This window comes from Syzygium oleosum, unplaced genomic scaffold (assembly GCF_021117445.2).
Source record: "Syzygium oleosum isolate NSW1041296 unplaced genomic scaffold, Sole_v2.1 Sole_v2.08, whole genome shotgun sequence".
Taxonomy (NCBI): Eukaryota; Viridiplantae; Streptophyta; class Magnoliopsida; order Myrtales; family Myrtaceae; genus Syzygium; species Syzygium oleosum.
In genome coordinates, this window is record NW_026607492.1 from 6,803,155 (window position 1) to 6,825,519 (window position 22,365).

At 40.5% G+C, this 22,365-nt stretch overlaps 4 protein-coding genes across 6 annotated transcripts; 1 reads left to right on the forward strand and 3 right to left on the reverse strand.

Moving 5' to 3' along the window:
• Nucleotides 1–106: 106 nt before the first annotated feature.
• On the reverse strand, nucleotides 107–3,891 carry LOC115688155 (uncharacterized). Of its 3 annotated transcripts, none has more exons than XM_056313775.1 (9): nucleotides 3,619–3,890; nucleotides 3,372–3,443; nucleotides 3,193–3,267; nucleotides 2,443–2,526; nucleotides 1,746–1,920; nucleotides 1,575–1,666; nucleotides 922–963; nucleotides 758–838; nucleotides 107–577 (listed from the first exon to the last, which is right to left on the reverse strand). In XM_056313775.1, exons 1-9 carry the CDS (start codon nucleotides 3,643–3,645, stop codon nucleotides 497–499), a joined length of 729 nt encoding a protein of 242 aa, XP_056169750.1. In that variant the 5' UTR covers nucleotides 3,646–3,890; the 3' UTR covers nucleotides 107–496. The 3 variants fall into 3 exon arrangements, with proteins under 3 accessions (XP_056169750.1, XP_030469771.1, XP_056169751.1); XM_030613911.2 differs by having other exon boundaries at nucleotides 1,746–1,815; nucleotides 3,619–3,877; XM_056313776.1 differs by lacking the exon at nucleotides 2,443–2,526 and having other exon boundaries at nucleotides 3,619–3,891.
• A 1,413-nt stretch (nucleotides 3,892–5,304) lies between these two features.
• On the reverse strand, nucleotides 5,305–6,644 carry LOC115688223 (protein RADIALIS-like 4). The gene is made up of 2 exons (XM_030613988.2): nucleotides 5,809–6,644; nucleotides 5,305–5,576 (listed from the first exon to the last, which is right to left on the reverse strand). Exons 1-2 carry the CDS (start codon nucleotides 6,078–6,080, stop codon nucleotides 5,555–5,557), a joined length of 294 nt encoding a protein of 97 aa, XP_030469848.1. The 5' UTR covers nucleotides 6,081–6,644; the 3' UTR covers nucleotides 5,305–5,554.
• A 480-nt stretch (nucleotides 6,645–7,124) lies between these two features.
• Nucleotides 7,125–11,102, reverse strand: LOC115688196 (AP-3 complex subunit sigma). Its single transcript, XM_030613970.2, has 8 exons — nucleotides 10,828–11,102; nucleotides 10,151–10,354; nucleotides 9,957–9,999; nucleotides 9,740–9,801; nucleotides 9,270–9,366; nucleotides 8,197–8,267; nucleotides 7,736–7,827; nucleotides 7,125–7,495 (listed from the first exon to the last, which is right to left on the reverse strand). The coding sequence occupies exons 2-8, from the start codon at nucleotides 10,217–10,219 to the stop codon at nucleotides 7,429–7,431; spliced, it is 501 nt and encodes a 166-aa protein (XP_030469830.1). The 5' UTR covers nucleotides 10,220–10,354; nucleotides 10,828–11,102; the 3' UTR covers nucleotides 7,125–7,428.
• A 5,329-nt stretch (nucleotides 11,103–16,431) lies between these two features.
• Nucleotides 16,432–19,675, forward strand: LOC115688205 (protein AE7-like 1). The gene is made up of 5 exons (XM_030613974.2): nucleotides 16,432–16,881; nucleotides 17,123–17,228; nucleotides 17,337–17,436; nucleotides 18,647–18,692; nucleotides 19,364–19,675. Exons 1-5 carry the CDS (start codon nucleotides 16,770–16,772, stop codon nucleotides 19,462–19,464), a joined length of 465 nt encoding a protein of 154 aa, XP_030469834.1. The 5' UTR covers nucleotides 16,432–16,769; the 3' UTR covers nucleotides 19,465–19,675.
• The last annotated feature ends 2,690 nt before the right edge of the window (nucleotides 19,676–22,365 follow it).

A 22,365-nucleotide genomic window follows, 5' to 3' on the forward strand; every position in this document is an offset into this window, starting at 1 on the left:
GATCTCCTAAATAAGTACCATGAGTAATTGAGAAATTCATCATGATAAATTCAGATTTGGCAATCCATTTCCTTTCAGGCAAAGTATCTGCTTAGCAGTATGAAAATTGAACAAGAATGTATCTCACTGAACACAGTATCTAGAAATTATGATGTGTTCATTCTCAACATTTTGTGATGAATGCGCAAAACTTGTCACGTTCTTAGACATAATGATACCATCTAGCTCAATCATCATTCTCATCTTCCTGGCAATGATACAAGTGCAACACAGCTGCCTGGCTGAAAGATTTGCTGTTTCTAACCATGATCATGGCTAGCAACTCGCGAAAACAGAAATCAGATGGCAGCAATTATCCCAATCCCGTGTTTGATGCCTTGGTGGGGTTACTACATCAGGCTCATGACGACATTTAACGTCAACTCCAGCAACGAACAAGGTGCCAGAGGATTCTGATTTCAGCCGTTTTTATGCTGGGTTCACACATAACCTCGCTTTAAGGACAAGTTAGGGCCTCCTGGATGAGTCTTTCTGTGAGAGATTTAGGGAGTCCCATTACAGTATCAGCAGTCCCAATCTGTAGGAAACACAGGAGTTACATAGTTGTAACAAAAAGATGGCTATATCTCAGCATTGACTATGCTGGTTTGACAGTTTATATACTCGGTCCAAAGTTTCCACCTATGCGACGATAAAGTGATCTCGCACCTTAGGCAGATGAGGAATGAGAGAGAGAGAGAGAGAGAGAGAGAGAGACCACTTCTTTTACGAAAGGCGATGTGAGTGGATGTTCGAGCATCAAACCCCCAGCAACATTGAGTGTAATTCCCTCTTCAATCTGAGGCAGCAAATGACAGTAAGTACTTAAACAGGCCAATGACAAGTAGTCCACTGATCCCCAACACGGTTAAGAGGACTTACCAGACTCTGGACAATCTGAGCTGGTATGTCATGAAAGTATACCTGTTTGACACCCAACAGTTTGCCACATCTTCAATGGAAAATCGAATAAGCAGAACTACTCAATTACTAATGCTGTGCATATTTTAAACCAAAGGAAAAAACCTTTCTCACGTGTCCTTGGATTCAAAACAATGATACATCGAGCGAGATACTAGTCATAGAAAAGAGGTTTAGATTAACCACATTGTGACACATGACTTGGTAACATAAAAATAAACTGTCCATGAAAAGATAACGTCAGTCCTGTCACATTCTCGCTGTACCTACCATTTCGAGTTAATTAAAGAACAAGAAGATTTGCAATTGTTTAACTAGAGGTCAGAAGGGAAATTGAAGATAGCAGGACTATTATGATAATGTGTAGCTCAAAGGCAGTTCGCTGTCAAACTAGCAGACATGATTAGGTGCTTAAGCCTTGGGAGCCAATGTGGCTTTGAAATCTCTAAAGCACCCATCACAACATGAACACGGTAGATTAAACTAGAATATAGTGGCTTTTGGTCCAGTTGATACACTTCCTAGAATCATGAAGACTGGAATGCCATGTGCCCGTAAATAGTCGGAAACATTAGATAATTAAACTTCGGCAAGTATTGATGAGCATGCAGTACCTCTGCTCGCTCCCATCCCGCCTCCCTCCTTCCGGTCTTCAGGTTGGTTACGAGAACAGATCCTACTACTTCTGCACGTCCACCAGAGTACCCTGGAACATAAACAGCTATGAGAATTCAGGCGAATTTCATTTTTCTAAAGGTATCGTGAGAGTATGTAGTGTAGCAAACCTTCAATAAAATGCCGTGCTTCGTCCTTACTGGATGGTTTTTCCCTGATCCTCCCTTCATGTACCACCACCTCCAAATCAATTAGGCCTATCAGTAAGAAATAACTCTCGGCAAAGACTGCTATAAAGGAAAGAAACCAACGCCTATCTCTTCTGTTTTCGTAAATGAGATCATTCTGTTGTCAAAGGCATAATATTCAAAGGTTGAGATGGAGAGGTTGCTATAAAAACCAGCATGGACAGATTTAATAAACTCGTGACTCTTTAGAAGATTTTTCTCTTTACAAGAGAAAAGCTCACGACAAAATCTGTTCCTCATCGTGTTTCTTGGTAAGAATATTAAAAGGGGCCTCCACTATCCACAGTAAAGTTTTATGAAAAGAGGCGATTTCCGGCTACTAAAGTTCTGTTGGCATGTCTAGATGGTTGTCTTTGAGGAAGGCCCTTGAAGACATACTGAAGGCACTAACACCTACTTAGGTAGCATTACTCCCTGGTACACAGAGACAATCAAGTTCCTGCATTCCATAACTTCGCTTTTAAGTTCCTCGATTCTGATTTCTGTGGAGGACTATGCGCACGCACATTGGAGGAAATCTTTACTTAAGGATAAACCTTCACATGACTGCACAACACAGATGCATGTTGAATACTGCATCTGGCCACAAGAGTAACAATATATAGGTAAAAGAACAAACTGTATCAGCAGTAATTAAGAGGGTTGTATGGACATCCTCCACAAAAGAATCCACGTTCTGGAGCCTGGAGAGGATAGCTTCTGCCTAAAATATCAGGTCTAAATTAGTCATGCAGATAAACATTCCCATCCTCACTAATTGTCAATTTAACGGCTGAATAATCAAAAGATACTGGCCATGAAAGCCAATGACAACTACTCGAATCATCAAAATGAAGCAATTGACTTGTAAAGACCTCTGCTGGGAATCTACAGCCTACCGAAGGATTGTCCTTTATCGTATATTTTCACAATGCAGGGAAACTAAGAACGACAGCCATTTCAAAGTTCCAGCACAGAATCACTAAGTTTTCATGGCTCATGGAAGTATCGAGGCAAGCTGAATCGCTAAACCACTAACCAAATTAACTGTTGATAACAATAAATCATATAAACCATTTCCCAATCAACATGCTTCCTCATTTTCAAAATGAAAAAAAAAAAAGGAAAGGGAGAAAAGCTAAGACGTGCTTGCCAATGACTCGAGTCCTGTTTTACATGTTCCCCACCATACCTCCACATCAAATCACATTCAACCATGAAAACAACATTCAAGCTGAAAAGCTCTTATTTCAGGAGGACGAGCTTCTTACCGAGCTCCAACAGCATAAAATGCACTTCTCATAAAGTGTTTCCAGCACACAAACAAAGCCAATGCGCAAGAGGAGAACACAAACAGAACAAGATTTTCTCGAGAAGAGAAGACCATTACCTTAGCCTCAGCTAAAGCCGTGACCAACTCTTCAGGCTTCTCCTTCCTTATAGCCTTCTCGTCTATGTCTGCAGTCTAAAGAAACCATGACCCGAGCTCTAATTTTCGAACCCACAAGACAGCTGAAATCGCAACCGAATTCGAGACTCTTGCGCTCAATCAACGAAGCGAAAACGAACCATGACAGTGAAGTCGTATCCCATCTTGGCCAGAATGTGCCGGCGAGCCACGGACGACGAACCCAATATTATCTGCTCTCCAACAACAACAACGACGACGACGACGACGACAACCAGAACAACCATATAAAAAGGTCTTGCACCGAACGCCCGAGTAACATCCGAAATGTGACACATCAAGAAACTCCAAAAATAAAGGACGCAAAGCAGTTCTTGAGAAGCAGAGAGAGAGAGAAACGAAACGAACCTTGAAAGGTGACTCCATCAAAGCCATCCGCTTCTTCTTCCTCCTCCTCCTCGGAAAGAGAAGGTGCAATGCGCTGATGCTGCGTGCGTTTTGCCAAGTCCAACAGTCACCATACGTTTTCCAAAAGCTGGTGCAGTGTCAGTCAGAGTGAAAGACTTTTACTGCATCACCCCATCTCCCTCGCTCGACCCCAAGAATCTTGATTGTCGAGGGAGTGGTGGAGACTCACGTGTTTCGGGTAAAAACCTGAAAAAGCATTTCGAGAGCAGACAAGGCTAATGATAAGCACGCATGGAAATGTTCGTACGGATTGTATTAGGGTTAGGGTTAGCCCGACGTGTATTATCACACCACCAACTTTTTTAGTTACGTGCGAACTTTTCACCATATCAATACATCGAGTTTGATAATAAGTCGGGCGTGCCTTTAGAAAGTAACTTTTCCTACCAAAAAACAAAAAGTAAGAGCCGACCAATAGTTTGTCGGCAATCTTTTCACGACGGCCGACAACTTGTCAAATCTGTCGGTAATCAGAATGATATCCGTGATACTGTGAGGTAATAAATTTTAATTCACGTCACGTCCTTTGGTTTAAATAATGTAATACCTATTGCGCCGTTCGATTTCACGAATGAGATCTGTAATAAAGACAGGAATAGGATTAGAATTCCTAAAATACACCTAAAATCGGAACGAAAGGGAATATTATATTTATCACTATGACGGTCGATTATCATTCGTGAGTTTAATACTCGAAATAATTTGTGTGATACGCAATCTAACTTGTCAAATATTTACTTGCGATTATAATTACAAACCAATCACATAACATGTTATTATGGTAAATTAAATATTATAGTTATAATAACTATCAGTTTAATAATCAATCATGATTTTCTACCAAAAAAATAATAATAATGATCAATCATGAGTGTAATACATCATATGTATCATCAAGATTTTACAATCTTATATATAAATTTTATCTATCATTTAACAATTAAGTTATAGTTATGCTCTTAATTTAACCATAATTTTTTTTATTACTAAAAATATTATTTGTTATATTATTAATAGTATGATTGAAATTTTAATTGTATCAAAGCTGAGCATCATTAGAAATTTAGGCCAACAAGCCCTCGCCCAGATTCGTGCCCTCGCCCAAGGCCTTCGTGGCCCCACTGGCCACGAGTGAGGGCTGCGAGGTCCAAAATGAAGGGAAAATAAAATATAAAACAAAATAAATTATAATATAATTTAAAAAATTATTAACTATCAATAAAAATATTCACATCAGCACCAGTCGTGCCACGTAGGACAACCGGTGTCTATGTCAGTGGTTACCAGCATAAATTGACCAAATGGATTGAATTGGTACCAATGTGAAAAGGTTTAGGACTAAGTCGGTTCAATTGAAAGGTTTAGGATTAAATTAGTACCAATGCAATAAGTTTAGAACTTTTTTAGTACTTTTCCCCTGTAAAGATGGTCGTCAATGATAAATTTGTAATATAATAGCCATTACTATAATCAAATGTATTGCAAGTGTTAGTAACTTTCCCCGCTGCGAATGATTATTAGTGCATAGTACATAACTCAAGTTATAAATACATTCCGTTTTATTAGTGCAAATACATAAATAAAATTTATTATGCTAAAAGAATTGATACTTTTCGATTAAATATGGCGGAAATTCGTGATCTTCATCAGTTTCATAGCTTAATGAACATAGAGAGAGCAATGCAGTTCCCATGCTCCTTAGCATGAATACTGAGGAATTAGGAGGACGGGAAAAGATCAAAAGAAGTAGAACAAACGGAACATCTGGTGGACAAAATCATCTACACAAGTGCAGCTCCGATTAGCGAATCATCCAAGGAGAAAGATGCGTTGCGACGCAGCTCGTCCTCGCCGCGTCCATTTCTTCTCTCTCGGTTCACAAGTTCGAATGCTTCAAGCTGCACGGCGGAAACCAGAAGAACTCAGGATCACATGACTTGAATCTCTCGAGGATCTTCTCTTAGGAGAAAGCAAATTTGTTTACCAGGGAAAGAAATTCCCATACGGTTTGAACGTTCTATGAAAGTTGCATGATAACGTCATAAATCTCGGTTCTTTCACAAAGGACTTAGTCAGGACTCAGTTCTATGATCTATTGCCTCATCACATGGAGAGCCATAGGACTGTTACCTCAGGTGTTGATTGCTGAGCTTGTCCTCGGATGGCTTGTACTGTGGAAGAGGAACTTTGTCCGACTCAATGAGGTTGATGTCATGTTGGAGGATCTCGTAGTGCTCCTTCACTTCCTCCACAGATGTCTTCCCCCCAACCGCATTCGCGATCCTCTGCCATCGATCGGGCGTGCCCTCTTCGTACACCGCGAGGGCGTTCTCGAACAGCTTGTTCTTCTCGGCCGTCCAAGTCGATCTGGAGCTGGTCGAAGGAACTGGATTCGATGCCATCAGGATGATAGAATGAAGGAAGGGGTGAGGGGGCGCGGTGTTTGCAAGCCAGTGAAGCAAGAAAGAAATGGGATATAGAAGGGCTGCGAGTCAAGTCACGATGAGGAAAGGAACAGTAAATGGACGGTGCAAGTTGGGAGACAATCTGCAGAATCTGTGTTAAAAGTATGTTTTAATCGAGAATTGGCAATAGGAAACATAAGGGGGTTGAAAAACAAACATTGTTTGAGGACATATTAGGGTGGTCAGTTCCAGTTGCTTCCGGTTAAAGTCTTCCGCTTCCTATCATCAACATGGATCTTTGAGTACGATGTTTCCTTAGTTTATTAGCATGTTGGGGTTTTATAATTACGAAAACAGATCTATTTATTGTCGAAAGAATAGATCCACTTCACCTGCTTCAATTGTTTAATTTTCCCCCTGTTTACACAGCAACCTGGTTTTGCAGAGTCCGAATCAGAACTCAGAGTCGCCATCACGCATGTGCATCCCTCGAAAGAAGGGATCGAGCGAGCGCGCACCTTCTTTCTGTCTACTCGATTGTACAGGCTGGATATGGCATGCTCTCGGCAAAAGTAGAAACAAAATGGATCGAGAGTAGATGGGAGGTTCGAGAAGCGTAGTGTATTCACCTATATCGGGTATAGCCGCAAGGTGCTAGAGGCTGAGCTAAACTACATCAGCCATTATAGCATCATTCTCATATGGGATAATGACACAAATAGTCCATAAACTTTGACTCATTGTGCAATATGGTGTAGTCCCTGAATTTTTAAATTGTTCAATATGATCTCTGGACTTTTGATACTTGCTCAATATAATCCATAAACTATATGAAAATATTCAATATAATCCTTCAATTAATTCAAAATCAGATACAATATTTAATATTTTTATATAGTATAGGGACTAACTTGAGCATATACCAAAAATTGAGAGAATTGAACAAATCAAAAATTCGGGGATCTCATTGCACATTGGGCTAAAGTTCAATAACCACATTGAACAAATTAAAAATTCAAGCACCATATTGCACGTTGAGCCAAAGTACAATGACTATTTCTGTCATTTTCCCATCCCATATCGAAAAGCCCACAAATGACAGTAAACCATAGATACACATGGGTCTCTGACTTTCATTACAACTGGAATGAACAAAGATGTGGAAATCCAAAAGAACAATAAGGAGAAAAGAATAAACAAACTGTTCCATTAAACATGTGATGTCCATGGAGTCCCTCCAGGATCTGTTTTTGGAGTTAGAGTTACGCTCTAACCGACTCGCAGGAAGAGGGAAAAGTGGAGTTAGCATTAATTTTAACTACTTCACAATCTGGAAGATAACGTGTTACCGGCCCCGCCAACTCGAAACAGTTTTGGGAACAAGTGTGATAGCATTTGAGGCAGCTTCCAGCCTGCATTTACAAGTGAGCATTATCAGTTTGAAACTACCACCTATCCCTATCGTCTACGGGAAGAAGCAGAGCTTGTAAATGCTGGGTGAAAAAATGAAACGGCATCTCTCCATGCAAGAACCTGCCTATGTATCCATCTCAAAACACACCTGCACATGTGCACATGTGGCAGGCGCATGAGCGCACGCGCAGATACACAGAGAGAGAGAGAGAGAGAGAGAGAGAGGGAGAGAGACACACCTTGATATTTCTTCGGCAACCTTCATTACCTCTGCAGAACTTGTCTCAAGGACCTGGCCACCAAAAACGATCTCATCTAGAATAGTTTGCATCTGCAAAAATCAAAACGGATGCCATTAGAGGAATACCACAGAAATTTCGCTTATGAAATGAAATCCTTGGTCGCAAATTGGGATGACGACAATTTCATACAAATTTGACTGTGCCAAAGTAAAAGCAATCATAAGGCTGATAAGATAAAGAATATAAAGAAAGCAAGATCATATTAACCCACTTAGACACATAATCTGTCAATAGTGACATGCAAAATGTTGTTGAAGTGCATCCACTAATGTCATAAGCATATTTACCAGCATTGATAAAAGTTCTAGCAGAAATCACCCACATTCATTGACATCTCTGGAGAAACAAGTAGTAAGAAGTAAAATAAAGATATTTCAAATGAATGAGATATAAGTAACCTTGCCATAGTTGAACACTATATCAAGCTCGCATACATTTTTGAAGCATTTGTCCAGTGTCTCCACAAAAACTGAGAAAACAAGAGTTCAAGCAAGTAAGTAATCAATCAAAGAACAGATTAGAGATAAACTAATAATTGCATCAACATCAATGGAGCATATAGATGTAGTCTAGCCAAGGCAATTCATTATTGAAGTGGTGAAGTCTTGTTTAGATGAAAAAAGCAGGAACAGACAGGTGGGCAAAAGGTGGCGCAGGGAAGAACACAGCAAAAGCATCAGAGACCAAGCTAGCCATTCAGCTGCACATGTTGAAACTCAAAATATGTTCCACTTCTTTTAAACTTTGTGTCATCTGTAATTCCGAGAGAAATCTTGTACCGGCAGATCCTAATCTCACTGACGAGGGAGAATGAGGAAAAGAGGACATATGACCCAATTAATAGATTCCATTGTCTTTGGCTTTCACTCACATTGAGCACAACTCATAACATCAAACTTAAATAGATAGAGGAGAATATCTGAAGGAAACAATTACTTTAGAGTTCCATCCCTCTTGTGACTCAATTTTAAGGTATAGGAGGGCTTCATTAGTATCAGAAACATAATAAGAGAAGACAAACAAAATTTCTTATAGATGTTTCGTTCCCTCTAGCCGGAGATTCAGTCGATGCTTTATCTTGTCTATGCATCATGATGCTTTGCAATCAATCGGATAAAAGAGAGCTTCTTCTGGTCATCTCACGTGTTGCTTTTTAGCCCCAAGTAAAAGCACTTCATAGTTCTTTATTGGATATATTTCTCTCTATCTCCCAGACATACTGTAGCACTTTTGTAGCTTCCAGTCCCCAATACATTCTTTGAACTAAAACTTGATCAAATGACCAAGTCCTACCTACTTGTATGCAGAGGCATATTTTTTCCATAAGGGACTTCATTTCATTTATGTTAAAAAATTCTTTTAAAAGACGAACCGGCTATGAAACAACTACCTTTATGTGGCAATGACTTTTGAAACATTACAACCCAAGAGCAGTATAGATAACTCAATGGTACTAACCTTGTGTACTAACCTTGTATCAGGTCAAGCATCGCAAGCTCATTTTCTGAGCTATCAAACACGAAGACAAAGTATAGTGTGGCATAGTGCTTGTACACTAGACGACTGTCCTGCAAGAGGGACAATCACAAAAAGAATAGGTTAAATGCCTGTAGTAAATTATATGACCAGATCATGAAAAGCTATCTGATCAGTACGCGTCAAAAAACACATACACATTGGCTAGCAAATTCCCAAATATCATAAGTTTCCGGGATAAGGATGAATTGGTTGTGTAACAAGTCAGGTAAACTTTAAATAGCAATGACCAGGTAACTCCATACTACTCAACTATTATGCATTTTTCTGAACATTATGAAGCAAAGCCCAAAAAAAGCATACAATGGCCAGTTCTTTGATCTCCCGGAACACAACAATTCCAAAGTTCAAGCACTTAAACTAGAGAAAGAAGCTCTTAACAAAGATAGAAGACAGAGAAAATACCAAACCAAAAATTGCATCAGCCTCCACAAAATTGCTCACATTTTCAGCTCTACCGCTCAAAGCTGCATTCAAAAGTAACAACCTCAACTTTGCAAACCCAGCAAGCTAATTCACAAAGGGTATTGGAATAAACTTCCATCATGAAAGAGATGACATTGTTTTGCTTGAAAGCTTTGAATTTGAAAAACTATCAGAGAGAGAGAGGAAGAAGAAGAACCTGCAAAGACACTGCGAATGAGCTCCTGCTGCTTCTCCACGGGCTGACATTAAAAAGTTAAGCTGGACAATAAGTACACCAAAGATGGAAAATGAAACAAAACTTGAAGATGATGATAACCCTTTTCTTCACAAGACGGTAATGGGAGAGAGAGAGAGAGAGAGAGAGAGAGAGAGAGAGAGAGAGAGAGAGACCTGGTAATCATAGAATTTGGCAAGGCGAGGCTTGCCCTGGGTGTTCATAACCATCACTGCCTTAATCATCGTTCTCTTTTTCCTTGTAGCTCACTCCGGAAGCTCTGATTTTTGCCTTGCCCAAAAGACAATGTGTCTCTCAAGTCTCAAAATCATAAACTAAAAGACACGGTACAGCTCCATTCTCAGCCTCTCAAGCTACCTCTGCAAACCGATATCCTCATGATTACACATTGTAAGACCACCACCGAAACGACGAAAAAGTCGAACTTTGGGATCGGACAAGAACTTGAGGACTCAGAATCAGATTCTCACTATCAGCAAAGGAACCAACTTCCACGAACCCAAAAGTTCAAAAGAACACCACCATAATCGATACTTCAATTTCATAGCTAAAGGCATGAACTTGCTCCTTTCCTGATATAAACAAATGCATTCGCGCATCCTAACAACTGTTTTAGGTGTGCCCATCATGCGGAACACGCGACAATGGATCCTAGACTATATAGATTCGATCCATAGAGCTTTGAAATACGCGAAGCGTCGATTCTTCAAATCTCTCGTCAACCTCGAGACGAGGCCAAGCGAAGCTCGGGAGGATCACGAAACGCGGTGACTAGAAACCCAACATCATGCGGACCGATTCTGCAAAATCGAAGAGCCCAAAAGAAGGATACCTGTTGAATTTTCCGGTCGGTTCCAATTCGGCTCAGGAGCCACGATCTCCGCCGGCGCGGCGACGGCAAAACGTCGCGACGCGAAGTCGAGAGATCCCGGGCTCGACGGTCGGAGGAATCGCTGCCACAAACTCGAGGCCGCCGGATTCAAATGGCGATGAGGGACGACGGTTCGCGGGAAGCGAGCGACGACGGGAGACCGAATTGCCAAAGCGAAGATCTCACGAAGAACAAGAACCTGCGAGTTGCAGAAGATTCACAGGCGGGTCGGGTTTGGGTCGGCGACATAGAGATGGGCTTATGGGCTCGCGCTCGTCGAAAGTCCCTCTCTTGTAAGAAAGCCCCTTTTTGGAAATTTCGCAAGTTTTTTTTTTTAATTTTGGTAAAAAGTTTGATTATTTCGATTATTTATTGAAGATATGATTAAGCTAATTTCATATACAATCATCATCTTAAGAAATATAATTCTAGGAGATAATATTTGAAATGATGAAGTGTTCAAGACACTAATTTTGTACAACAGATTCCTTGAAATTGAGATCTCAAATTAAAATTTCAAATCTTGTTGGTATAACAAATCGAAAAAAATATTCCGTACTGACCATTTTTATGGCTTTCGTGCATCATTCTTAGCTCTAAAGTATATGAATTGGCAAAAGCACATGAGCTTAAGCATAAGTTCAAGTGCTCCTAAGTGATACATATTGTCCGAAAGTTTTTTATTCTGCGTAATGACATTTGGCATATGGTCTACGCACATTATGAGAATATCAATTTATTATATTCATGACAGGTTTGCTTAGGAAAATAGTTAACATCATCGATGTAGCTAGTGAAAAAAAAAAACATGTGTTCTCTTTAGGGGAAAAGTATCAAAAAAGCTCTAAACCTATTACATTGATATCAATTCAATCATAAACCTTTCAATTGAACCAATTTAGTCTTAAATCTTCACATCGATACCAATTTAATCCATCTGGCCAATTTAGGCCAAAAATTGCTGACATGAACGCTGACCATCCTACATGACACGTCCAGAGCCGATGTTAACAAATTTTACAATTTTTAATATTTTTTGGAATTTTTAATAATTTTTTTTTTGGGCCGGGTGGGCGAGGGCCGCCCAGACCTCGCTTGTCACCGACAACCTCGCCGGCCCATAGATGGGGAAAAAAGAAAGGAAAAAAAAGAAGAAAAACAAAAAAAAAATCTTAAAATTTTAGAAAATTGTCCACGTCAGTGCTGGCCATGCCACGTAGGATGTCACGCCTCGAACCCCATCGAGCCTGCGACATCCCTCTCCTCGGTCGGAAGAGTGCGACGTCCCAGGAATAACGTCGCCGACCCAACGATCCATCAGAGTTAAATCGCGGCGGAAGTAATAAAAAATCCCGGACATTAAAATTGGAGAACACTAGGAAGGAACAAATCGTCAAACCACCAAGCATATATTACACTTCCAAATATTTACATCATCCGCCAATACAAACCACAAAATAATTTATAAGCACACCGAACTATAAACTCCAAACCACCAAAATATCAAGATCGCTCTCTAGGTCAAGACTATCCAAAAATGGGGCGCATCCTCCTCCCGGAACTATCCCCTACGCCCTCTCGAAGGCGTCCACTCTGACTCACTGTCCTCGGCATCACCACCTGAATCCTCCGCAGCTGTCTGCTCACCCGACGACTCCGAGTCGACCTCAATCTCGACATTCAGGCGGGGGCTCTGAAATGGTTTGGTTGAAACAACCATGAGATCACATCTCAATAAGTCACAACCTAAGCCCCACCTAGACTATCACGTAATTCCAGACACATCCAAACGCGCAACCAAACAACCACACAACCAGCAATCAAACATTCACACATACCTGGACTCTCTGCATACGCACCATGCACGTTAGCCCACAATCCCAACATACAATTCTTGCACGCATGCCATCACACACTTTCCACATATCGATACACACGCCAATCATACCACAGCAATACATCACAGCCGCGCGCATGCCTCGATTATAAGGCAAAACCTACTTGGGCACGTCCCATACCATGCCTAGTAGATTTTACCCCATAATCGCGCACTGCATCACGCGATACAAACACACTCGCACACTAACTCACACCATGCATCACTTTCACAATCCTCACATGTCAAGCCAAATCCCGCTCGTTCTCAACCTTTCCACCATTACCGCGCCCGCGTAAAACGCATCAGGCCAACGGTCTTCTGACCATGTCAGGCATCGTCACCCCGTCGGGCCAGGCATCGTCACCTCGTCAGGGACGGCATCGTCCCGCGTAAACGAACACGCCTCAGGACGGACCTTACCTCGCGTAAACGAACACGCCTGAGGGTATTACTTTTCCTATCAATCCTACATTTCCGTACCTTCGTTCCACACTCTCCACACGTATCACACGGCCACACATACACACGGTCACACACAAATTCACATCTCGCACATACTTTTCACAATTACCCACCATCATCACGCGAACACCACACAAACACCCAAGCTTGGCACGCGAACTCAATGCGCAATCACGCCACCACACCTCACAGCCACACGATCACACATACGAGCTCATTCAAGCATCAAACTACCCGTCAAAATGCCACGATAACACCGAATAATTCTCGAGAGAGAGAAAAATGGAGAATATGTAAAATCGGGTCCAAACTGGGCAGTTGCGCAGTGACAGAAATCCATTTGAAATAAATAGTAAACCAACTCCAAAAATTATAAATTTTGGATATGTCATAAAAAAACATCTTGATCAACATTTCTTATGAAGAACACGAAATCCGGTTCAATCTGCAACCATGCCTTTTTATCCCTCGAAGTCAGACCAAAATCTGTTCGCTCTAACAGACTGTTTTGTCCTCAAAATACATTTCTTTCAACATCCAAATCACCTTGAAAAGCTTTGAAATTTTTATATGTTATAGCCACAAATGTCCCCAACAATTTTTGTGAAGGAAGTATTTTGAAAATAGGCCTGAAAAAATTTATAAAAATTCGAACATACCCGAAGGTTGGGTGAACAGTAAATCGGGCAGACCCATTTCGGTCCAAAGATGGACTTCCGAATGGCCTCAAATGATTTTCAAAAATTCCCAAATTAAATTATGTTATATCTCAAGAAGTCGGGAACAATTTTCATGAAGAAAAATTTCTCAAATTCGGCCCACAAAATTCTCTACAAAAATAGCAAACCGGGCGGGTACAGTAACCGCGAATCCGCGATTCACCCCGAACCTCACGGATTCAAACCCGAACCGATTTCTACCGAATTCCAACCACCTAAACTCATTTCCCGACGTCTAATCCAACCCGCAACAACCGCTAACAGTCATGATCAGCCATCAACAACCACGATCAGCCACCAATAACCACAATCAACCACCAAAAACCATTATCGACACCTTAATCAACCTCTAAATCCTCTAAACCATACCCGAACGAGTCCGAAAATACCCGACGTCCTAAATAGGGATTAGATCGCGACTTACTTGGTTCTAGACTAAAGTGGCTAGAACGTAGCGCGGCTGCAAACGGCGGGGACGGCGGTGGACGGCGGCGCGGCTTGGCGATGGCGAAGGCAAGCGGCGACGGCGGCAGTCCGGCGATGGGAGCTTCACGGTGGGGGAGAGTTCGGGAGGGAGAGAGAGGAAGAATTTGGTGGGGAGGGGGCTGCCGTGGGGGAGGGGAAATGAGTGAGGAGAGAGAGAGATTTGACTTAAATAGTCAAATTTTGACCAACTTTTCCAAAATGCCCATTTTGCCCCTCTCTCACTTTGTCTACATTAATCCAAGCCAAAATATCCAAGGGCATTCTAGTCTTTTCATCCTTGCATTATTGGGCTGATCTTATCCTCTTAATTTCCCAAAATAATTTTTCAATAATTCCTCCTAAAATTCGGAATACCCAAAAATAGGCCTAGGGGCAAAGTCGTAATTTTCCGGTCCCGGGCCGAATTTCCATTTTTCGACCATACCAACCCCAAATATCATTGGCCACACTAAAATGACGTCATCCTCGTAAAAATAGTCGCGCACGATCCCGAAAATCGACATCCAAGTCCGGATCCAATTTCGCGATCAAAATCGCCCAATCTCAATTTTAGGGTCTCTCACTAACGGGCGGCTATTTAGGGATTACGCGTATCGACCTAGGGTTATTCGAGTCATGGCGACCTCGATCGTCACCGAAGGTCGACTCATGATCGAGTTCTTAGGTCCACGTACATTTCCCTAGGTAGCCATTCCCTAAAGGTTAGTATCCCGAGAATGATCAGTTCCGGGCGAGACTTACTAAAATGAAATAAGAAATAACATCTATTTCATTGATTCCGGAAATAGGTCGAAATTCAGGATGTTACATAGGGTGTCCAATGTCTCAGCAATTTCCGGCCTAAATTGACTTGATGAACTAAATTAGTACAAATGTGAAAATGTTTAAGACTAAATTGGTTAAATTGAAAGATTTATGACTATAGGTTTAGGAATTTTTTGGTACTTTTCTCTTCTCTTTAGTGGCAAGTAAAAAGTCAAAATACGTGGGCAATAAAACAAATTTCCATTCATTTATTTTTCTACACGATATGAGCGATCATTTTTCGAAAAATATTTTTCAAACCACTCATTTTCCGCAAAACGAACGTACCCGACTACGTTTGTTTTGCAGAAAAATAAATAATTGGGAAAATATTTTTCTAAAAATGATCTTTTACATCACTTAAAAAATAAATGAAAAAAAATATTTTCAGCTTTCATAAAGATGTTTAAATATAAATTATCGTAGATAATGAAAATAAATTCATCGACCAATTATTTCAAATTATATAAGCAATTATTTTAGAAAAATATTTTCCATATCATTTATTTTGTCAAAACAAATGGATCCTAAATGTTGAAAAAAGCAAGAGGTTGGATGTGATTAGAGAGGATAATTTTAGGGAAAATGATGCAAATAGTCAATAAACTTTGGCCTAATGTGCAATATGGCCCTTGAATTGTCACCCAAATGTGTAATGGAGTCCCTAAACTTTTAATTTGTTCAATGTGATCCTTGGACTTTTGGTATATGTTCAATTTAGTCTCCGAACTATATGAAATTGTTCAATGTTGTCACTCCATTAATTTAAGTTTAAGGACAACATTGGCCATTTTCATATAGTTCAAGAATTAAGTTTTTTTTTTTATATAATGACTAAGTTAAACATGTACCAAAAGTTTAAGGACCACATTGAATAAATTAAAAATTCAAGGACCACATTATATATTGGGTTAAAGTTCATAGGCCATATTGGGCTAAAATTCAGGAATCATTCGTGTCATTATTTCATAATTTTCATGGTCCATTAAGGTATGAATTTTCGGCCCAACCGATCATAACTTTCTTTATTTTTTTCATATTTTTTATAAAAGAAAAGATATCATAACTTATAAGAATTCAAAAATTTATGATCAAGAGTAAAATTTACTTTTACTTATGGATCTGTTTCCGGATGATCCAAATTTTCATAGAAAGGAATAAGGGTGGACATAAACACGTAGGAAATAAAGAAGCGAAGCTAAAAGCTATCATACTGTCCATTCTGCTCTTCTCGCTCAGATGAACTGAACCTGCCCAAACCTGGCGTTCCACGGTTGACCCTCGTACGACACGCCCGTGAACTCTGGACGACACGACAGTAGGTTCCACTGTGTTCCGTACCTTTGTGTGTCGGAACGAGAAAGAGAGAGAGAGACCCATTTCATCATCGTCAATTTCCACCACCCTCTCTTCTTCTCCATTCGTGGGTGGGTGAGAGAGAGAGATAAAGGGTATCGGGACGAGAAGAGAGAGACCCATTTCGTTTTCAATTTCATCCTTCATCTTCTCCATTGGTGGGTGGGTGAGAGAGACAGAGACAGAGAGTGAGAGAGATGACTTTGGGGCTGATCAATGCGAACCCGGTGGTTCACGCCAAGAAGGAGAGGGTCGCTCGGACGGAAGACCCCCACGCCGACGACGCCGTCGATCCCCTCGAGATTTATGATATCCTTCTTTTCTCGTCACTTATCGCTTGCTGTTCCACCCGCATGAGATAAAATTTATCCGATCCTGCGTAGCCCTTCTTTGACCTCTGATTTAAGCAAAATCTCTTTTTTGCGTTACTTTGGGAATTCGTGATGCTACACCCGTTAGCATTCTGTTTTGTTGATTGCTTCGTTAGCTAAATTCAAGTGGGTGTTGAAAGAAAGTGATAAAGTTGTGATCTTTGACTCTGAATCGGCAAATCATGTGAGGGACATCCGAGATCCCGAGCATCCCTATTCTCTGGAGCAGCTCAGTGTTCTGTCGGAGGAATCCATCACCGTCGATGAGAAACTTGGGCGTATCCTGTTAAGAATTGTCATCGTTTTTTTGTTTTTGGTCCTACTGTTGCGATTCCCTGTTGTGATCGTGCTTATGTTGCGATTTTGTGTTTGAAGTCTTTTCTTTTCTTTCAGGATCATGTTTACTCCGACAATCCAGCATTGCAGTATGGTGACTGTCATTGGACTGTGCTTGAGAGAGAAGCTCAAAGATTGTTTCCCTCCACATTTCAAGGTCAGTTATCTGCTTTTGTGGGAATCGGCAGTGAAAGTTGTCTATTTCGCGCTCGAACATGCTATATGCGGCTTTTAGCACATTCTCTAACATTTTATGTCATGTACTGGTACATGTTATGATTCAATTCCGAGGCTGAGTGAGTTTAGCTGAACTGAGTTGTGTACTGTTGTAGTTGTCCGCCCTGTCTGGTATGACGAAGTGGGTTGATAATTGATGCGCTGAAAGTTACATTCTGAAGCATTGTCAACGTAGCTATGCAATCCTTCGCAGTTCATATCCATTTACTTGTGTTAGTAATAGTATCAGCTGTTAGGAAATCCGCATTGCATGCATCAGAAGACAGTTCGGTCTATTAATGATTTTATATCCACCATGCATGATATCTGGGATCAACTAGAGCCACAATGGCAAGCGGCTTCCGATGCTTGCAAGTTTGCTGAATATCGCCATCGTATACGTGTTATGCAATTTCTGATGGCACTTAATGATGAGTTTGAATCTATGCGAGCTTCGCTTCTACTTTAAGATCCATCACCAATTCTTGAGGTAGTTGTCTCAGATTGTTGACTGAGGAGACAGGTCCTTCATCAACGATACCAAAGGACCATACTGAATTAGCTAGTTTATTAGTGATTGAAAAGCTAAACGTGATATCTATAGATAGGAACAGGAAGATTGTTTATTGTTTCCCCACAGTCTACAGCTAAAAGATATATCGGTAACTTCACAGCAATGGCCAATGGGTATGCTTCTTTTTATTTGAAAAAAAAAAAATTCTTTGGGAGATGTTTTACCTTCTTTTCTTAAGCTGCACATATCCAAGTATTGTCTGCAAGACTTTGCTAGGAGAAGATTATGATATCAGATGTTAAAAATTGTAAATCTGGTGATTTAAGTGTTTTAGCGTTTTGTGCACCTTCCAGATGCCCAGCATCAGTCTTTATATGCTGTGAATGACGGTGATTTTTTTCTTTCCGTTTTTTTTATGATTATCACAGTAAAGATACATCATTTTGACTGTAGATCAGCTGGATATATCTGCTTAATTAGTATTGTGCGTGCTAGGTGAGCATAGGATAATGTGCTTTCGGCTCTTTCCATTGGATTTCCTTGTTTGATTCAAGTCTTCGATAGAATAATGATGGTGCATATTTGATGCCATATTTCTCTGTCTTGATTGACGTTTTTGCTGAAACATACCTTACAGGTTGACATCAAAGTCGCCCCAGGGTCTCATGCAGATGAAGAATCAGGTGATACTCAATGGATCCCGATTGCATTTTGACATAAGTAATGATTCATGCTGCTCATATTATCATCAACCGTTCATGTGGAGTTCACAGACTTTTCATGATGTTTGTAAATAGAATTTGAGGTACTTAGAACTAGTAAAGGCTGAAATAGAGTTCCTAGCGTAAAGATTACTCTAATTGGATGTAGGAGTAAAGAGAAAAGGAACATGGAGCAAGTTTGTGACTGTAAATGAGCTCCTGTTAACTGATTGTGAGCAGGTGTTTGAGTTCGATATACGTTATTCACTTAACCAAAATTTGGGTAATCTTCCACACGCACAATTCAAACATGAATCCTGCTTTTACAACTTTATGACCGCTCCAAAAATAGGTGTATAATTCTATGATGTCCATAATTCGTTCAATTCCAAATGCAGTGGTTAAATCCTTTGGAGAAAACAATCTCAATCGCCTTCTAAATTGTGCATTTGCACAAATATCTGCATTGTCTCTTATCTAGCTGGTGTTAGATTTATATCTGTCTGGGTGGATGCGGAAAGAAACTAATTGCGTGATTTATCTGCGATGTGCTACTCTCAAGCAAATGGGAGAATCTCCACCGCCCATTGTTATTCTTACCAAATCAAAACTAACACAAAAAATCTGCGAATTTTTCTTTCTCCGTGTTGTAGTGAATAAGCAGTTGAACGACAAGGAAAGAGTTGCTGCTGCCCTGGAGAACCCTAACCTTCGCCAACTCGTGGACGAATGCCTCTACTCCAGCGAACTTTAACCGAGCATCCCATGCTCGCCCTAGAGCCCTAGTGTATATAGAGAAATCAGTGGTGAGCACTTGAAATAACAGTGAATCGAACTCTTTTGTTGTACAATCTGCTTGTTCTGCTAATCCTAGTGTATGAAACCTGAGGAAGAGCATCCTCTATTAGGAATACAGAGTGTAGTATGTACTTCTAAGTCTCTACATATTGTGTTCCCTCCATAAACACCTTTCTTCCTCCTTCTCGTAGCTTCTTTTTTCCCCCTATTTTAGACAGTATACTGAAGTAGTCGCCTTAAGTGCTAATCGCCACACCACCAAAAAGGCCTGGTAGCTTAGTTATATGGTTTTGTTATTTGGCCATTCCTAAACTTTTAAAATGATGGACACCGAGTTTCCGGCGACGCAACCTGCAATTTCATAAAACAGTTAATTTGCCGCATGATCTAATCCTTGTTTTAAATATCTTTTAGGCAGATACAATGGCATTCTTCTTTCAATTTCGGATTGGAAAAACCAGGATTTACACGTTAGAAATGAAGCTTACTTCTTGTAAGTGTAGTGCCATCGGCAGGCCATCGTATTGATATCACTGGCTTTGTTGGTCTTAAAAGGCGGCTCTCGAGTTATCGGAAAAACCGTAGGCTGATCTAGCTAAGAAGCATTTGTATTTGCAAAGAAATTTTCATTCTCGAATTGGTCTATGAACTATTTACAAAGAAATGAAACTGCTCTAATCTTCAGAACGAGAGCGGCGGCATGCTGTCCGAACGAAAATGAGCCCAAACTGACGCAATCTCTAGCCCATTTCGTTTTGTACTGAACGGGAATTAACCAAAGGATAGTGGCTATCTGTTGGAGTCCATCAATAGCAATTCCTTGGTTTAGGTCCTGTTTTTTTCCATGATATTGGTTAGTACAAGGCAAGTGTTTAGCCTCTATTTTTTTTTTCCTTTTTCGGGTATTGGCGACTAGTCGAGGCGGACCGTACCTAGCGGCCAAATCAACATTCCTTTGACGTTCATTCGTGATAATCTAAGATTTTGAGGTTATGTTGTAACTCCGCTATTTACGCCTATGTCGATATTAACATTAGCTCAAAATCAAAATTCTGAATCGGGAGTTAAATTGAGGAGTCTAAAAAAAATTTGGATCACAAGGACTTCTGGGTCTGATACAAAATGAAGCTGTGGCCTATTACCATTTGATGGAAAAGTTGTGTGTTACTATTATATTCAACTGGAAGTAAAGCCATGTCCCAGAATGTGGTGTTTTAGGAATGCTATAATTACATGATCAAGCTATTCCAAATTCTTCCCAAGCTATTAAGTTGGTTTTACAGGAATTCATGGATTTTTTGGACAAGTTTAGGGAAGAGAACAGAGTCGAGATATATTCGGGAGCCGATTCTCCTAGGGAAAGGACAGACTCCCGGCTCCCACCGTCAAATCAAGGGCTGAATTTTAATGTGGATGGCGCGTGGAAAGGAAACAAAGGAGCCATAGATTTATATTGCACGATCAGCTAGCGGCTCAGTAGCCCAAGCTTGGACAAGAAGAGGATGTTGGAACTCACCGATAGGAGTGGAAGCAACAGCTCTTCTTCCCGCCAGAAATCATGCTCAGTCCCTCGGCATTAGAAAATTAATTTCCGTAAGTGATTGCAATATCTTAATTGACGACATCCAACAAAAGGGTCTTTTCCCTTGGAGAAGGTATGACTGGCCCGTACAACTAACAATGGAAGCTATGCATGCGCTTGCAAATAGGGCTTTTTTGATCAAATAGGAATCTTATCTTCTTTTCTTTTTCACAATCTCCCGTGTATAGGTTTTTTTTTTTTATCTGTCCTACTCTAACTCTCAACTCACTCTCAAACTTTTGCCTTACCTCTTTGCAAAGTATGAAAGTTGAAACCAACATCGAAAGTAAACGTCCTACCCCTAATCCCCTGAGAAGGTAAGAAATCGAACTCTCCACCTTCCCCTTCTCAAGTAAGAAGGGTAGCCATTGAGACAAACCCCGGCGGTTCCCGTACAGAGTTAAAAACATTGCATCGGTAGATTTTTCTTTATTTTGTCATTCTAATATGGTTACCGCGTCCAGTTTGAGATGAAAAGTATATTTCCAGAAAGAAAGGAAAATTCCTAAAAAGTAAAGCATGTTTGGAGCTAATCCAGTGATCTAGCCTGATTTTTTTTCCTTTGCTTCCTTCTTAATTGCCAAGAATCTGGGCCAGAACATTGACATGATGGGAAAAGTATAGATCTGTCTCATGTGGTGGGTCGCTGCGATCTTGCCATTCCCTGGACGCAATTGCATCGCCGAATCTGTGGGCCTTCGGAGAGCAATTGAGGTCGGCTGGAGGTTGTCACGGCATTAAATGACACTAGAAAAGGCTGAATTGTGAAAAAAGCTCATTGATCATTACCTACCTTCACAATTACACCTCACCAAATCTGGAGGCCATTCAATTGTCGTACCTACTATCTTTGGGCCTTCCCATCTGTCAAATCCATTTACCAATTGGAATTCGTTATAAAAAAAAAATTCTCCTCAACGAACGGTAAATAACTCTAAAGTAAATTTTACATCTTTCAATAAGCTGATTCGTAACGTGTTATGTTATAACTAAAACAATAAAGTGTTGCTTTCGAGTCCTCTGAAGGCACTTGTTATTTTAGTTCTGCAACGGCCCAGAGAAATGAGAGGAAATGAAGGAATAAATATATATATATATGCACATCGAAATTAAATACAGCTCGCCTAATTATGTTTCGTCAATATTCAGGAACATCAAACTTATCAAAAGATTGTCACCTGGTGAAGTGAAGACTGATGCTGTCCGATGCAAATTTCATGTGATCTCGAATGTTGCAGGAAAGGAATAAAGCGCATCGTCATTAACCGACGAACT

Bases quoted from the DNA above. Each gene is read 5' to 3' on its own strand.
- LOC115688155 (XM_056313775.1), bottom strand. From the start codon at position 3,645: ATGGCTTTGATGGAGTCACCTTTCAAG. The intron at 1,667-1,745 runs GTTTGCTACACT...TTTATGTTCCAG, and splicing joins AGCACGGCATTTTATTGAAG to GGTACTCTGGTGGACGTGCA. The intron at 578-757 runs GTCTCTCTCTCT...TGTTTCCTACAG, and splicing joins CGCCTTTCGTAAAAGAAGTG to ATTGGGACTGCTGATACTGT.
- LOC115688223 (XM_030613988.2), bottom strand. From the start codon at position 6,080: ATGGCATCGAATCCAGTTCCTTCGACCAGCTCCAGATCGACTTGGACG. The intron at 5,577-5,808 runs GTAACAGTCCTA...TCCGCCGTGCAG, and splicing joins CTCAGCAATCAACACCTGAG to CTTGAAGCATTCGAACTTGT.
- LOC115688196 (XM_030613970.2), bottom strand. From the start codon at position 10,219: ATGATTAAGGCAGTGATGGTTATGAACACCCAGGGCAAGCCTCGCCTT. The intron at 10,000-10,150 runs GTCTCTCTCTCT...TTTTAATGTCAG, and splicing joins CCAAATTCTATGATTACCAG to CCCGTGGAGAAGCAGCAGGA. The intron at 8,268-9,269 runs GTTAGTACACAA...TTGTTTTCTCAG, and splicing joins GATGCTTGACCTGATACAAG to TTTTTGTGGAGACACTGGAC.
- LOC115688205 (XM_030613974.2), top strand. From the start codon at position 16,770: ATGACTTTGGGGCTGATCAATGCGAACCCGGTGGTTCACGCCAAGAAG. The intron at 17,229-17,336 runs GTTAAGAATTGT...CTTTTCTTTCAG, and splicing joins GAGAAACTTGGGCGTATCCT to GATCATGTTTACTCCGACAA. The intron at 18,693-19,363 runs GTGATACTCAAT...TCCGTGTTGTAG, and splicing joins TCATGCAGATGAAGAATCAG to TGAATAAGCAGTTGAACGAC.